At 39.4% G+C, this 16,196-nt stretch overlaps 1 protein-coding gene across 4 annotated transcripts in view; it reads left to right on the top strand.

Annotated features, from left to right (window-relative positions):
- The window catches only part of LOC140069692 (cytosolic phospholipase A2 delta-like), a 66,703-nt gene that overhangs the window by 33,219 nt on the left and 17,288 nt on the right, over positions 1–16,196 (top strand). For all 4 annotated transcript variants that reach the window (XM_072115677.1, XM_072115679.1, XM_072115676.1 and 1 more), the window contains 8 exons: positions 829–898; positions 4,523–4,659; positions 5,828–5,959; positions 7,132–7,172; positions 7,265–7,307; positions 9,154–9,217; positions 9,711–9,856; positions 10,466–10,552. In XM_072115677.1, the coding sequence (XP_071971778.1) occupies positions 829–898; positions 4,523–4,659; positions 5,828–5,959; positions 7,132–7,172; positions 7,265–7,307; positions 9,154–9,217; positions 9,711–9,856; positions 10,466–10,552 (720 nt within the window). The remainder of the gene's footprint in view (positions 1–828; positions 899–4,522; positions 4,660–5,827; positions 5,960–7,131; positions 7,173–7,264; positions 7,308–9,153; positions 9,218–9,710; positions 9,857–10,465; positions 10,553–16,196) is intronic.

The raw sequence follows: 16,196 nt of genomic DNA, 5'->3' as shown, positions 1-16,196 counted from the left end.
ATCCCTTCCTCATCCAATCCCTTCCCTTCCTTGGTTGAACTTGATGGACATGTGTGTTTTTTAAACCATATAAACTATGTTATTTCATTTAGATGGGTGTGCCAGAATTTCCATTTCCAAGTGGTTAAAAGTGTGATAGTGCCAAGAAGTACTTGTATGGTATCACGCTATTGTCATAACTTTGGTGCCCTGAATTCACTTAAAGAGGTGTTCCCATTTCAGCAAATCAATGTTATTGTTTGTAGTATAAATAGTTATACAAATTTCCAATATACTTTCTGCATCAATTCCTAACAGTTTGCTTGCTGTCATTCTATGGAAAGCTTCTATTTTTACTAGAGGTGGACAGAAATCTGAGCATGGTCACACAGGTGCACAGCTCGTTAGTATCCCAGAGAGTAATCAGAGCTGTGTGATATAACGAGCCGTGCACCTGTGTGACCATGCTCAGATTTCTGTCCACTGGAAGTAAACATAGAAGCTTTCAATATAATGACAGCAAGCAGAGATCTAGAAAACCATGGTGAATTGATACAGAAAGTATATTGGAAATTTGTATAACTATTTATAATACAAATATTAACATTAATTTGTTGAAATGGGAATATCCCTTTAATCAAAAACAAATGTGAAATCTATCAGTTGTTTTCTCCTGGCAGGCAGATTGTAGAATATGCACATCGCTGGTCACAATATGGGAAGGATTGGTCTGGTAGCAATGGAAGCTCAGAAGGCAAATGTTACAATATTATAATGAGTTGATAATCAATGTCACTTTGTTGTGTGCAAATATTGTGTTATTATACTGATACAATGTCCTAATTACAGGAAGACAGTGAGCTCAGCTTGTTAACCGTCAAAGTTATAAAAGCCGAACATATCCCATGGGCTGACTGGAGTAAGTATGAATTCTTTCTTCAAAGAAATATTTACTGCAGGTGCTTATACATAGATTACTTACATGGATATAGGCAGTCCCTGAGTTACGCACAAGATAGATTCCATAGGTTTGTACTTAAGTTTGTATGTAAGTCGAAACTGTATATTTTATAATTGTAGTTCCAGACAAAAATTTTTTTTGCCCCAGTGACAATTGGAGTTTCAAAATTTTGTGCTGTAATGGGACCATGGATTATGTATAAAACTTTATTACAGAAACCTTACAGCTGATCATTGCAGTCTGGGACTATAGTAAAGCATTCAGAGAGCTTCATCAGAGGTCAGACCGGGTCCATCTGTAACTAGGGGTCGTCTATAAGTAGGGTGGTCCTTAAGTAGGGGACCACCTGTATATGACAACCCTAAGCACCCTAAGCACCAGTTTTAGGACCGTACACAAGCAGGAGACACCTGTATATGTACCTACGGATGGTTTTACCTATTTGGCTAAGTTGACACCTGCTTTTAACCCCTTCACGCTCCGTGGCGGATATATCCGCCACGGAGCGCAGTGACTTAGCGCTCAGTGGCGGATATATCCGCCACGGCGCTTATGCCGGCTCGGCTCTGGATCAGAGCCGAACCGGCATCGGGAAACACGGGGTGCCGGCTGTAACTAATAGCCGGCACCCCAGTGTAACACCCGCGGTCGGAGTCGGCACCGATCGCGGGTGTGTAACCCGTTAAATGCCGCGGTCAGCACGACCGCGGCATCTAACATGTCTCTGGGGTGTCTTTCCCCCACGATCGGCCCCCCCGAACCGTTTTCGGGGGGCACCGATCGCTGCTATGGATGTGCTGGGGTCCGATCTGGTCCCCAGCACAGCCTGCAGGCACTGCCAGTAAGATGGCGTCTGTGACGTCATCTTACTGGCATAGTGCCAGCCTATGCAAGTGCATAGGCTGACACTGATAATACTCTGCAATACATGATTATTGCAGAATATTATCATGAACAAGCAATCAGATGATTGCTTGGTCATTTCCCATGGTGGAAAAAGTGAAAAAGTAAAAAAAAAATGTTATTCAATAAAAAATAAAGTAATAAATCAATAAAAATGCCCATAAGCCCCATAACATATAAAGAGACATATAACCCCAAAAAAGTCTAAATCATAACAAAAACCCCACATATATAGTATCACCGCGTCCGTAACAACCCGTAGAATACAAGTAAATCATTATTGAACCCCCACGATAAACGCCGTAAAAAAAAACTGCTATAAACCTTCCAAAAATTATGATTTTTAGCTATTCAATCCCACAAAAAATGCTATAAAATGTGATAAAAAAACCATGTGTACTCTGACATGATACTGGTGCAAAGTACAACATGTCCCGCAAAAAATAAGCCATCAACCAGCTCCGTAGCAAAAAAAGTAACAATGTTATGCCACTTGGAAGACGGCAATACATAAATGATAGATTTTTCCCCACATTAGGGTTTTGTTTGACAAATTTAGTAAAACGTAAGAAAATACATTCATGTCTGGTATCCCAGTAATCGTATCGACCCATAGAATAAAGATAACATGATTATTAGTCTATACGGTGAACACCAAAAAAAAAAAGAGTAAAAAATCCAGTACAGAATTGATGCTTTTCTACTCCTGCCCTCAAAAAAAGTTCCAAAATTTTCAACAATAGGTGATACTAACCCCAAAATGGTAACAATGGAAAAAGCATCTCATCGCGCAAAAAAAATGGCATCACATGGCCCAAATAACGAAAAAGCGAAAATTTTATAGCCTTCAAAAGGGGCCAATGAGGAAACTAAAATCCTGGCAGCTGCAGCGCCCTCCTTCCCTTCTGCGCCTCGCTGTGCCCCCATAACACAAGTAATGGCCACATGTGGGGGGTCTTTGTACTCAGGAGAAATTGTAGAACAAATTGTATGGTGGGTTTTCTCTTTTTATATTTTGGAAATGTGTAAATTTTAGTGCTAAATGAACGTATAAGGGAACAATTTGACCATTCTAAATTTCACCTCCATTTTGATTCAATTACTATGAAGATCTCAAGGGGTTAACAATCTTCGTAAAAGCGGTTTCTGATAGCTTGAGGGGTGCAGATTTGAAAATGGGTTGGTTATATAGGGGGTTTTGATGCTAAATATGTAAAATTTCATTCAAAACTGTATTTATCCCCAAAATAGTCAATTCTGAAAATCCGGAAAAGCGATATTCTTTTTGTAAGCCGCGTGACATCAAAATAAATTATCCAGACATTTCAGAAATTATGAAAATGTAAAGTAGACAAATGGGAAATGTTATTCAGCAACTTATTTAGGTGGTAAATCTATCTGCCTGAAAACGCAATGATTTTGAATTTCGAAAATGGCAAATTTTTCAAAAAATTTATCATATTTGCTTTTGTTTTGTAAGTAAACGCAAAACTTATCAGCCAAAATTTACCACTAAAATGAAGTACAACATGTGGGGAAAAAACTATCTCAGAATCGTTTTGATAAGTAACAGTGTTCAAAAGTTATAACCATATAAAGCGACGCAGGTCAGAATCCAAAAAATCGGGCTGAGCCTTATGTTACAAAATGGCTGCGTCCTTAAGGGGTTAATAGCTTTTATTAGACCTTCAGTAATTAATAAAAAATAACAAAACAGTAGTCTGTGTCTTTTTCTCCCTATAAATAAAGGAATTAGAACATAATGTAACGGAAGCTCAAATTAAGTGTATGGGTAACTGAAGGTCTTTTCATTTTTGTTATTCTCTCCTAGAATGGAGGATTTAGAACAAACCCACAATGCAGGTGTGAACTGGGCCATAGCTCTCTACATTAAACGGAACCTGTGATCAGGAAGGTCATTTTTAGCTGGTGACAGGTTCCAATAGCTTCTGACATTTTGATTTTAAAAATTCCTTTGCCGTGCATCTGAATAATTCCACTGCTTTTTATTTGTTTCTTAAACATTGCCTGGCTCCCTGCCAGCAGTGTGTGGTGAGTCCTGGGGGGCAGGCAAGTTCAAGTGAGAATTTTTTGTAGCAGTGAGCTTACCTAAGTAAGGGGAGAGGGAGCAGGGGATAAGAGGGAGGGAGAGGACAATGAGTGAGGATGAGGGGACAAGAAATTTAGTAGACTAAAGAAGACTACTTGTGCCGTATGAGCTGCCCCCCACCCCGCCTCCTCCAGGACTCACCAGACTCTCCTAACAGGGAGCCAGGTAATATTAATGAAATTATTAAAAAGCTGTGGAATTATTCAGGATGTCAGACTATGGTATTTTTGAAATCAACATTCCATGGGCTATTGGAACCTGTCACCAGCTAAAAATTACCTTCCTGATAACAGGTTCCTTTAAGCTTCTCCATGGCCCCTCCCCATAGATGTTATCTTATATCTGTAGTGTCTTACCAGGAGACCATTACAGCCACCCCGGTTGGTTTGTACAGCTGTTTAGGATAAGGGACCACCTTTTGGGCACTTGCAGAAGCAATGCACAGCAGATTAAAAACTCTTTTTAAGTCAAAAAATTCCATACACAAATATATCACTCACCTGCTTTTAGGGTCTATATTATCTCCTTTAAAGAATGTCATAATCTCATCTGTTGCTTTTCCCATGCAGTGAGCCATGCAGATTGCTATGTATGTTTGTGGCTACCATCTTGTACCCAAAAAATCCTGAAGACAAGCACTGTGTCAGATTGCAGCGACCCTGTGTGGAACGAAACCTTCCAATTTACAATCTGCAATAATGTGAAGGTAAGAAAGAGATACACGGTATTATTAATATCCTGTCATTCTTTACAGAGATATTTATAGTCTAGTAAAGGTGTTGCCCATCCTTAACAACTTTTGAATGGAGTAATGGTTGCACTTGTTCAGTGTTACCTGACTCTATCCCTGTGGAAGGACATTGCTCCCTAAACTTTGAATACAGGGGCAGTGCACATACATGATTACTGCTCCATTACAATAAGTGATCAGCAACCTATCACTTACCATGGTAATAGGTAGTAAAATGCCAGAAAACCATAGAAACCGATTTCACAATACATGCATATAATCTAACATAGCTATTTTAGGAAAACCGTGGGACATCTGGCATGGGGGCAGTAAGGGCAGCCATATTGGTTCTTACCTACTTTACCTATATGGCTATGCCTTACTATGTGCGGTCCAAGCAAAGTACTCATGATCATTGCTGTAGGTTGAGGGCAGCACGGTGGCTGAGTGAGTAGCACTTCTGCCTTGCAGCACTGGAGTCCTGGGTTCGAATCCCACCCAGGTCAACATCTGCAAAGAGTTTGTATGTTATCTCCGTGTTTGCGCATGTTTCCTCCGGGTACTCTGGTTTCCTCCCACACTCCAAAACATACTGTTAGGTTGTTTAGATTGTGGGGCCCCACGGGGACAGGGACCAATTTGAAATGCTTTGTGCAGCGCTGCGTAATCTGTAGGCGCTATATAAATAAAGAATTATTATATTATTATAGGTTAAATTGCAAATTACCCTGTTAAAGGGTGTAAACTACAAAACACTTAGTTCACATAGGTGTTCCAGATTGAATTGTTACTAGTTTTTATATACCTGCAGACAGTTTTAATTGCAATAGCAATGACTTGGGGCTATTTTTACCTTTGATATCCCCTGAAATAACAAAAACCTTTACATTGTAACTACAATGGTAATGGAACAATAGTAACACTCTAAGATAAATGTATATTCTAATTCATACTCTGATGATATTAGGTCTCCTTGGGTGTCTGAGTTCTAGGGGGTCTGATAGTTATTACCGCATGCTGTCAGCAACGGGGTTAAATAATGCAGAGTTGGTGGAGATGAGGAAAGGTCTGGCTCCTCTGTGTAAAATAAAAAAAAATCCTGCTACGGAAACTTGCATTTATCCATATATTACTTCTTTTTCAGAACGTGTTACATCTGACTCTTCATGATGAGGATGTAGTCACAAGAAACGACCTTCTCTATACAGTGGCATTCGATGTGGACAAAGTCTCGTTGGGCGAGATCAATAAGAAAATCTTCGGTCTTAACCCTGATGTAAGTCAAGTTTTTTCACATCAATGAATTACAGTCATTTCCATAGACCTTATCTTATCAGGCTGGCATTCATTAGTATAACTTAATTCATCTATAGAATTTTGAGGTTTCCTGTGAGAAGTGTAAATATTACATGGGATTCATACGAGAATTGTTAAGGTGTTCCTACCATGCGTTGCATCTACTGGTCCATTGGGCCGTAAGTATTGGCAGTCATGGAGGCAGACCCCAGTGATGTCATCAGGGTGTGCTGACCGCTGACTCTTAAAGGGGTAGTCACAATAGACCATGGTTTGCAATTCAGCTCCATGTATCTGGGTTGCAGTACTGGCACATACCATGGTCATGTGTCGCACTGTTTTTGGAAGAAAGCAGCCATTGTTTTCAGCCTCCAGACAACCCCTTTAAGGCTTAGCCAGAAGTGTGGATGACCCAATCAGGAACTGCAATGTGGGACAGGAGCCAAGCAGTATACTCTATTCTTTCTTACTCCTGCTTAGACTCACATGGGCACAGGGCCCTACAAGTCTGGAATCACTTCCTACATATAGTAATAGAATCAATATTCTTAGGGAATGGAGTGTTTGTCCCTTCTCCCTGTTTTCAATCTGTGGTTTCAGGACCTTTGTCGGACCTTCAAAGGTTCTGAAATGGCTCATGTGTACATGTAAATTAAGAGCAGGGACAGATGTACAAGGATTTCAATGGTGAAGGTCCTTCTGAGTATGAAATTTGGTGGGTGGTTTGGGAGGCCATGGTCCCCCTAGAAGGCTTGGACCCCGGGCAACCGGCCAAACCACCTGTGTTATAATCCACTATTGTAAAGGTAAACTTAGAGTCTTTGGTCCAGTTTCTCACTACGTGCAGTTTGCCTCACTAATGTGCAGACTACGCCAGATTATTAAAGACTGGTGCACAGTGTTCAATAATCTGGCGCACCCTACATGTGCCGATTATGCTTAAGCTAAGTGCACCAGATTTTTTTGGCGGCCGACACAAATCTGCACTGGAATGCCCCTTAAGTACATAGTCATGGCGGACATAGAGCAGCCACGACATAAAACTGGTGCAAATGCTTCATAAATACACGTACAAGCAGTTCACAAGTGTCATATGCTGTACGGTTATGCATACTTTTAATATACGGTAATTATAAAATGTTTCTTTTTCAGGGTCCAGAAACTCTTCAAGTAGAATTCACAGTGGAAGAATTGTAAGTGTGATTCCTCTTACTTACAATGATTTTAAATATCTCCCTGTTATCTGTACTTATGTATACTTTTGCATGTCCTTTTTCTGTTGCAGTCGAGATTATCGTGAGAGGATCCTCACAAATGGAGTGGTTGTGGTAAGTTTTAGCTTTATATGGCTACAGTTCCGTACAGAGGCTTTCTCTTGTGTGTGGAGTAGTATACTGTGATGTCTATCAATTTATGTTGTTTCTTTAACTCACATCTGGGCTGATCTTTAGCAGGATGGCAAGGGGCACATTTACTAAGGGCTTTGCACCAGTTTTCTGTCAGACTTTTCATGTTCTTTCTAGTGGAAACTGCTTGCACATATATTTAAGAAGGATCTGCACCACATTTGTTTCGCGCGCAACCTTTTTGTGTTGCAGCTGCGCTAGTTTCATGCGACACAAATTCCTGCACTGAAAGGGGTGCTCTGGTGCTCAGTTGGACTCTGCACTAGATTTAACATGCAAACAGAATTTACTCCATGGAGAACAGAAACAAAGGGGCACTATCAGGAAGCCTTCATTTAGATACTAAATGCCTTTTACGTAACGTTCAGAGATTACATTAATTATCCATAGAAGCATATAGGTGGTGCTCTGCGTTTTAGCACAAGGCAAGTCCAATAAATAATAGAAAGAACAGGAAACGCAGCCACTCACTGTTTAAAAAGTCTTCTTTATTTCATCATCCGTAAAAAATCACATGGCACATACCGGTCAGGATAGAGGTAGGAGCAGGGGGTTTGGACAAGGCGACAGCCGTTTCACGCTGTTCAGGGCTTTCTCTAGCCTCTAGCTAGAGAAAGCCCTGAACAGCGCAAAACAGAATTCACGTTGCGCACCCCATGTTAAAGATGCACCAAAAAAAAGTTGGTGCAGGAGGTGCCAGGTTCATGCAAAATGGGCTCCACGAATCCTGAATCTGGCACCCTCTACACAGGAAAACTGCATATAGTGCAATTTGCACTGATCTTAGTAAATGTTCCCCATTATGGGCAGACCTCTATACTCTCATGTAGACTGTTCCCTATTGTCTTCTCCCTCTTCTTCATGGACGTATGTCATTCCCTATCTCTCACATGGTTCTCATGCTCCAATCTTTATTGCAGGCTGATCCAATTGGCCCCCTCTTGCACCGAGTGTTCCCCCTCCTCCGATTCTCCCTTTCTCTCATTATGATTGCCAATCCATCTGTTCAGGAACCGCACAAATATAATAAGTGTACAGATAAAATTTCATAAATGTCATAAAGTGGGGCATGGCACCCTTGTTTTTGTGATCGGAGACCCAATTTTTTAGATATCTCTTAAATATTATATATATGATAAATATGGTACTTATTTTAAGAAACCCCTTTAAATTAACTTCTGTCAAAGTTTTCTTATAAAAATACTTACCATATATGACATTTATTCCACCTGGTGGGCCACTCACACAGCAACCTTGTACCCAAACAATGGGGCTCATTAGGTCCGCAGAGCGCATTTTCGAAGGGTTTCCCGCCGATTTCCGATTAGCACCGCATTTAACAGGGGTTTTTGGAGTTTGGCGCATCGGCGCCAGCTTTTTTACGTGGCACAAATCGGGGGGCGGGCCTTCAAACGATGCGACGGATTCGGACAACGCGCAGGATTTAACATTGTAAATTGTGTCCGGTGGACCTCAGCAGGGAAGCGACACATGTAGGATCTAGGGCGCACAATGTTGGTGAATCGCGCCGGACTTCATCTTCGTCGGACCGTCCGGATCGGGGATCGCAACAGGACCAGGTAAGTAAATGTGCCCTATTGTGTTCTAAGCTGTGTTTTCTTAATCTGATCACCATACATATGTTATCTATCTCAACAAAGTTTTGCCTAGCGGTTCATCACTTCACTGCACTGCATCACTTATACAATTATCATATACATTTATGTCATCAGAACTAATTGTGTTGTGCTTCTTATCTATGTTGCAGTCTCGAGAGATGACCTGTCTGGATGTATCTGTAGAGAAGGAGAGGATTCCAGAGAGCCTAAAAGGTGGGTCACTTGGGGGATTATCTCAAACAAAACTTTTTTTTTTACCAACCTTTTTTAATTTTATAATGTATCATCTATGCAGGTGATATGTAGTATGTATGTCATGTATGTTAGATGGATTCCCAATCCCTGGAATCCCAATCATAAATGACAATGAGAGACTCAATCCCCCATTGGCACCCAGAGACTTGGCATCTCATGCACAATCATACATGAAAAATTGTATTTGTTAATACTGTAAAGGAAAAGATTAAAAACCCAATAAAGATAGTACTGAGGACAAAGTTGGCTAACTTCTGTTGTTAACTTCTAGCGATGTGGTTTTATCCGGGTATCTAGTAACTTGCCCTGGTCAATATGCATTTGAGCAAATAAGCACATGTTGCTCCATTGTCTCTGGTTATGCTGTAAAGGGAATATTCGAATGTGGTAATGGGGATATGTTTTAGGCAATTAGAAAATGTAAAATGTATCCATTTGCTTGTTCATCTAGGCAAAAATCTTATGTTGTCAGTGGAAGACTCTTGTGAAAAGACACGCATCCTGGAGCTTTGTTCCAGCACCTGCAATAATCACACGCAAACATGCAGATTTCACTACCCCAAAAGATGGGACCCACAGTTTTCAGCCTATGTGGAGGTAAAGCTTTAGATTTTCATTCAGTATTGAAAAACCTGAATTATTTGCTGAAATATTGAGAAAATATTTAGTGCATCTCCACAACTTTACACTTTTTTGATGGCTTATGAGTTGCACAATGCTTTAACCATTTAAGTGAAGAACAAAAATTGACTAAAAACTAAATAAATTTGATGCATTGCATGTTACTTTTTTTATCACTAACTGTGGCAAAATTTAGTCACATTTAATTCAGCAAATCCCCCATGATCATGTACTTGAAAAAATTCAGGCTATTGTTTATTCCCCTTTGCAGTAGGGTAACAGGTTCAATGAACGATGAGAGAACATCACGGCATTGTGGTTAAAACTTCATATTCTTTATTAATCCAATTTGTAAATATTAATAACCAAAGATAGAGGAATTCACTGACACGTTTTTTCATGCAGACAATTTCCTTATCCGTAGCATAAGATAAAAAGTGTATTGGCCTAGGCAGCTAAAAATTATTACCCAAAGATAAAAAAACTGTGTAAAAAGTCATAAACTTCTCCTTAATTTCTAAGTTACTACCCTGCACTGTCATACAATAATAATATGTTTTTATAATATATCTGGTTCTTTTGCAGGGAGGAGAAAACGAGAACATTCACGTTATTCCAGTGAAAACGCTTCGCACAGGGCAGGAGCAGAAGATCCTTCTCTCCACAGTCCCAGTAAGTGTCTTAATTTACTTTTTACTTACACTATGGTCAGTGGCTAGAATTATTTTGTATGCATTTGCAGGAAACATCTTGTATACACTTCACTATCTGTAGAGAGGATCCCACCATGTAGGCTTTTCAGAAAATGTGCAAGTAAAAGGATAGCCCCCTAGTATTGGCATATCAGAAAATATGATCAGCAAAACAAAAGTAATTCCAACGTAACATTTACAACTAGGAGTAAACAATACAAAACAAACCTTAAAGTGTCAAACAGGGCACAAGCACTTGCAACCATTCAAAGTACATAATATGCATGTGACCTCTACTCCAAGCTACAAAATCTGTAGTAAATGGGATAGTCTTACCACAGTATCATTTTTAAAGGAGTGGGTAGGATCCAATAGGGTTGTCCAGGTAGATAGTGGTAGATACTAAACATGCAAGTCCCTGTTAGAGAACTTGTCCTAAACCCCCAGAAGACTGACTCCTACCCCTTAAGGGGGGAGTCCCACAGCTTACCACTTCGTACCTGGGGAAAAGATAGGACAGAGAGAGGGGTCATCTTTCCTCCGCTGCATGGTGCCGAACCCGTGTTACGAGCGTGCGACATGAATCACTTTGGAGAGCGGAGGGGACACCCCTCCTCCTCTCCATGGCGCCGGACGTATACCCGCCATGCTGTAGCCGTGCAAGCATACATCAGTGTGAATGCGCCCTTAGGGATTCTTCAGAAGGCTCTATGCATTAGGGAAGGCGGTAAGTATATATCTGTCCCAGGGAACACCAGAGTGCTAGTATCCTGAAACAGAATAATTTCCAAGAATGGAGATTATAATCCGTACTCATAGACCATTTAAAATGGCCATGTGTAGTGTGGTAACTATATATGAACACGGATGCCCCTCCACCCCTGTTGCATTACTGCTTCGTTTACTGCTATCCTCTACAACACACTTACAAATGTATCATAATACGGAAGTATACTAAGCCTTCCCAGTCCTCCATATGAACATTTTACCGATGGATTCATCACCTCAAGTCTGTAAAGAGGGCCTTTCCTTACCTCCACTAACTGCGACGCTAAATTCATGAACTGTTTGTGCCTGGGGCTTATATTATATACTGAATGACAAATATGGTGTGAAAAAATCTTAGGCTGGTTGTACATGACCGAGTCTGTTATGACAAACTTGCCCATGTGTCCTCTGGATTTACCGACCCGAATGTAGAAGTACCAAACTAACATGTTGTGTTCTGCGATAGGGCAGGTAAATCCTGTAGAAACACTGAATGAGTATTTTCGGAGCATAAACTCTCATGCTCAGACAACCTTATTACATTTCTTAAGATATAAAGTCATTGCCAAAAAGTGCACTGGGCGTGGTGGGAGAATCCCGGTACACTCTGGTTATTGCACATTTGCTGGTGTATTAATATGGTTATGCACTTTGCTTTACTGTAATATTTGCTTCTTGTTTGCTAATTTGCATAATGATCCTTTATTATTCACATTCTTGTTAAAACCTGCATGTGTTTCCAGTATTTTGCATTGAACCTCCTAATGTTTTCAGTGATGATACCAATTATTATATAAGTGATTAGATCTTGACCTGTGACAATTACCATTTGAGCCCTACAGAACAGCTTACACATACAATGTAACACTTACATGGCGTCTGAATGCACACAATCCATGGAATTCTATATACTATTTATCCTTTATTTTTCTTTCACAATGAAAGAAGACACAATTCTGACATGTACAACAAAGGACCTCATCTTATTCTCTGCTGCTCCTGGTACAGGCCTTCTGTGCCTACTGAGATGTCAGCCCTCACATACCTGCTAGTCCTTGTGTCTATAGGCTCTATCTATGTGCATTCCTCTCATATATGTAATAAATGGGATGAATCTTCCATAATATTGCAATTTTCTATTAAAGGGAACCTTAAAGGGTCATGAGAAATTGCCCTAATAAACCACTACCAGTATGTTATAAAGCAACTGAACAGTTTCTTGTATGACCCAGTGTGGTGGCATCATCTAGAAAATCAACTTTGAAGCGAGATGAAAATGAGTTTAATGAAGTCAAGGAGGCGGAGAGTTTAACACTGAAGTCAAGCTTTCCCTGCCTTAAAACACCCCCTTCACTGTAATTTATGGTCCTGCGTCCGGCAACGTCATTGATTCGATTTACTGAAGTCCAGCACATGATGTCAATCACATGGGAGGAGGTGTTCAGAGGCAGGGAGAGCTTGACTTCTGTGTTTAAATCTCCGCCTCCCTGACTTTATACATCTAACTTACATCTCACTTCAAAGTTGATTTTCTGGATGATGCCACCAAGCTCGACCATGAAAGAAACATTATCTAGAAACTGTTCAACTGCTTGACAACATACTGGCAGTGGTTTATTAGGAAAATTTCTGATGACAGGTTCCCTTCAAAGAAAATCTGCCATCAAAATCAAGCATGATAAACCAGGTATACTTAGTAATAGACCCAGGCATTATTGTGGGCGTTACAAGAGCCCCACTATGTTGTAACTTCACAGGCTGTTACACTGTGTCACCTCTGCCTGCTGTAATCTCACACAGTATGAGGGGGGAGTGCTCCGACCAATGTAACAGCCTGTGAAACTACAACATGCAGGAGCTTTGGTAATGCTCCGCATTGGCTCATTAGTATATTTTTAAAAGTTAATTTTTAAAGGAAGGAGGCCATGGATAACAAATATAAGAAGATTTCCACAGTCACAGTGTCTGTATCTATGAATTCGTGTCCCTGGTTTATCATTCTGGATTTTGATGGTAGATTTCCTTTATTGTATGTGTGTATTCTTACATGTTGATGTAAAAATCTCTTGTAGAGAAGTCCCGTGTCATGCACACTTCAATTTCTTATTAAGCCACAGTTCTTGTGACAACGGACAATTCTGTAACTCCCTATTTTTGTAAACTTTGTATGTAATTACCAACCTGTAGCTTTTATGTGTGGGTTTAGATCTTTGGTTTAGTGTACTATTCTGTTTCACATGAGGGCTAAATTCTGTATGCTAACCTCCCAAATACATCATTCCAGTTTCCAACACGGGTTTTGTGTGGATTTTTTGTTCTTCATCAAATGATGTAAACAAGTTGCTATCTTTTCGTACATTTGTGATAATAATATATAATCGCCTGTTTTTACCTTATTTTTTATTTTATTTATCTTTCAACTAAAATTTTATTGAAATTCATCATTTTAACAACAACCAAAAGAAAGTTAGAAAAAAACACAGTTAGAACATGCAGGGTCAATTTCCACAGCAGTAATCCCAAAAGAAAAATGAGGTACAAAGTGATTTATCCGTATGATACAAAGGATGACCCCACAACACATCTCAGATGTACATCCTTATTAACAGGAGACAATTATAAGAGTGGTAGACTTACACTTACTCACAGATCCAGCCACTGTGACTGTAGTAATCTTTTTATATTTTGTTATCCATGGCCTCCTTCCTTATAAAATCAATAATGATAAGGGTTTCCAGAGGCCCTCAGTGCTGTAGCTTCACAGGCCGCTACAATGAGCAGAGAAGGTCTCCCCTCTCCCTGAAATTCCTGCTTCTCCAGCACTGAAGTGTTCTGCTAAGGCCCCCCAGAGCCCTTTGGGCTCATTAAAATAATTTTAAAAGTTGATTTTATAACAAAATTACCACAGTCAGTGCCTGGATCTATAAGTAAGTGTCCCTGGCTTATCAAGCTTGATTTTAATAGTAGATTTTTTTTAACACAATTTTTGATGATTTGTATATTATGTTGTTATGATGTTTCAATCCTCTCTCAAATTAAAGAACGAGGGCTGAATTATCAGATATTCCTTATTGTTGGACCTTTATACGAGAAGCATTTCCTAAATGGTTCTTACTTCAAAATTTTCTGTTTCTGGTCCTGTGAAAATCCACATTATGTCCCAATTCGGTTTTGGAAACGTGTGATAGTAAGGATTTCAGATAATTGGATGTTGGACTAAAGGCATTTTACACTTAATGATTATACTAATGACTGTAATGCCCTCCATATCTAAGTATGTACTTGTATATAGCTTTATTTAATGAGTATTCCTGTCTTGAATGTAAATGATATGTTGCATATGCAATTTAATACGTAAATAATAATTAGCATGTGTAATAATATACATAACAATACATTGCATGTGTTGGCCCTGTAGTGTATCATATGAACAAAACTGAAATACTGTCTAGAAAACGACCTTCTTATACTCTTATATTATCTCTCTCTATAAACTAAAGGCAGTGCAGCAGAGGATCGGACTATGCTTCTTTTCTTTGTTTGTTTTATGCTTATTTGATCTTTTATTTAACATCTTTGTTGTTACATGATCTTAATGAATGTATATTTCCTATTCTTACAATGTGAACCCATTCATAATAATCTGCTGATATTGTGTAGATAGGCAAAATGTATTTCTAGATTTAAAGGACATCCAGAATTTTTATCTAATGCCCCAGTGCTGTATATAGTGTAGAGGGGCATTTTGGGCCCAAATAGTCACCAGAATCATCTTGCTGCAACTTTTACCTCAGCACTACCAGAAGCTATTCCCCTCACAAACTATAATAGTTTATTTTTCTCCCATGTATTTTTTTTTTTTTTAGCTGATCAAGTGTTTTCCATATTTCCTGTGGATATGACATTAATGTGTTTCCTAGAAAAACTTAAAAGGGAACCTGTCACCACATTCTTCACAAATACAGCTTAGTGACAGGTTCCCATAGAGCCCTATTAACTAAATACCACCCTTTTTTAGCTTCTACTCCTCCCAATGTCTACATGGGGCATGCTGAGATTTCATGTGATCAAATACATACATGGGGTAGATTTTGCAGTGACATGACATGCAGTGCTGAATGGTGAGAAGGAGGCATAGGAAATGAGGAGAAGAAGAAGTGAGTAATGAGTGAGCGGGCACTGTACATGGCCAAGGAAGGACATGCCCCCTCCGACTCACTGATAGAGCTGACTGTCCGGCAGGGAAGATAACAAAGTTGATTTTATGGGGATGTGAGGGGAACTATTTTTAGCTAAAAGAAGGGTGTCATTTAGTTAATAGGGCTCTATGGGAAGCTGTCACTAGCTGTATATGTAAAAAATGTGGTGACAGGTTCCCTTTAAATGTTTTTTCCCATTGTTTCTTAACAGAAAGCTTCACATTTGGAAATACACCCTCACCTCTACTCTTACACCTCTTCTGAGATACCTGTAAATACTTCAGGCAATAACTCTAATTCATCAATAGCATTAAACACTGGTATATTGCAATATAAACTAAATATCTTTTATATGCCATATATAGAGATTACCCACTTCACAAAGATTTTAAAAATTGCCTACAATATTTTTAGGAACAGCATTTCCAGCTGTGTCATAAAAAAAAATTCCTGTCAAGAATCAAGAGGAAAAAATATCTTGTAGAAAATGTTTTTATGGCATTATTTTACATATAAATTCATTTTTATATTGATTTCTTTCTTTCCTATTTTTTTCTGCAATACAGGGAGCCTGTCTGCAGTTTTGAGGGGTCAATAGGGTTTTATAAAGGCCAGGGAAAGTAATGCAAACATGTAAGCTCTAGTATGGAAAACTTC

The sequence above is a fragment of the Engystomops pustulosus genome, chromosome 7, assembly GCF_040894005.1.
Source record: "Engystomops pustulosus chromosome 7, aEngPut4.maternal, whole genome shotgun sequence".
NCBI classification, from domain to species: domain Eukaryota; kingdom Metazoa; phylum Chordata; class Amphibia; order Anura; family Leptodactylidae; genus Engystomops; species Engystomops pustulosus.
Note: the sequence above shows the minus strand (reverse complement) of the source record. Positions and strands in the feature narration are given on the sequence as shown.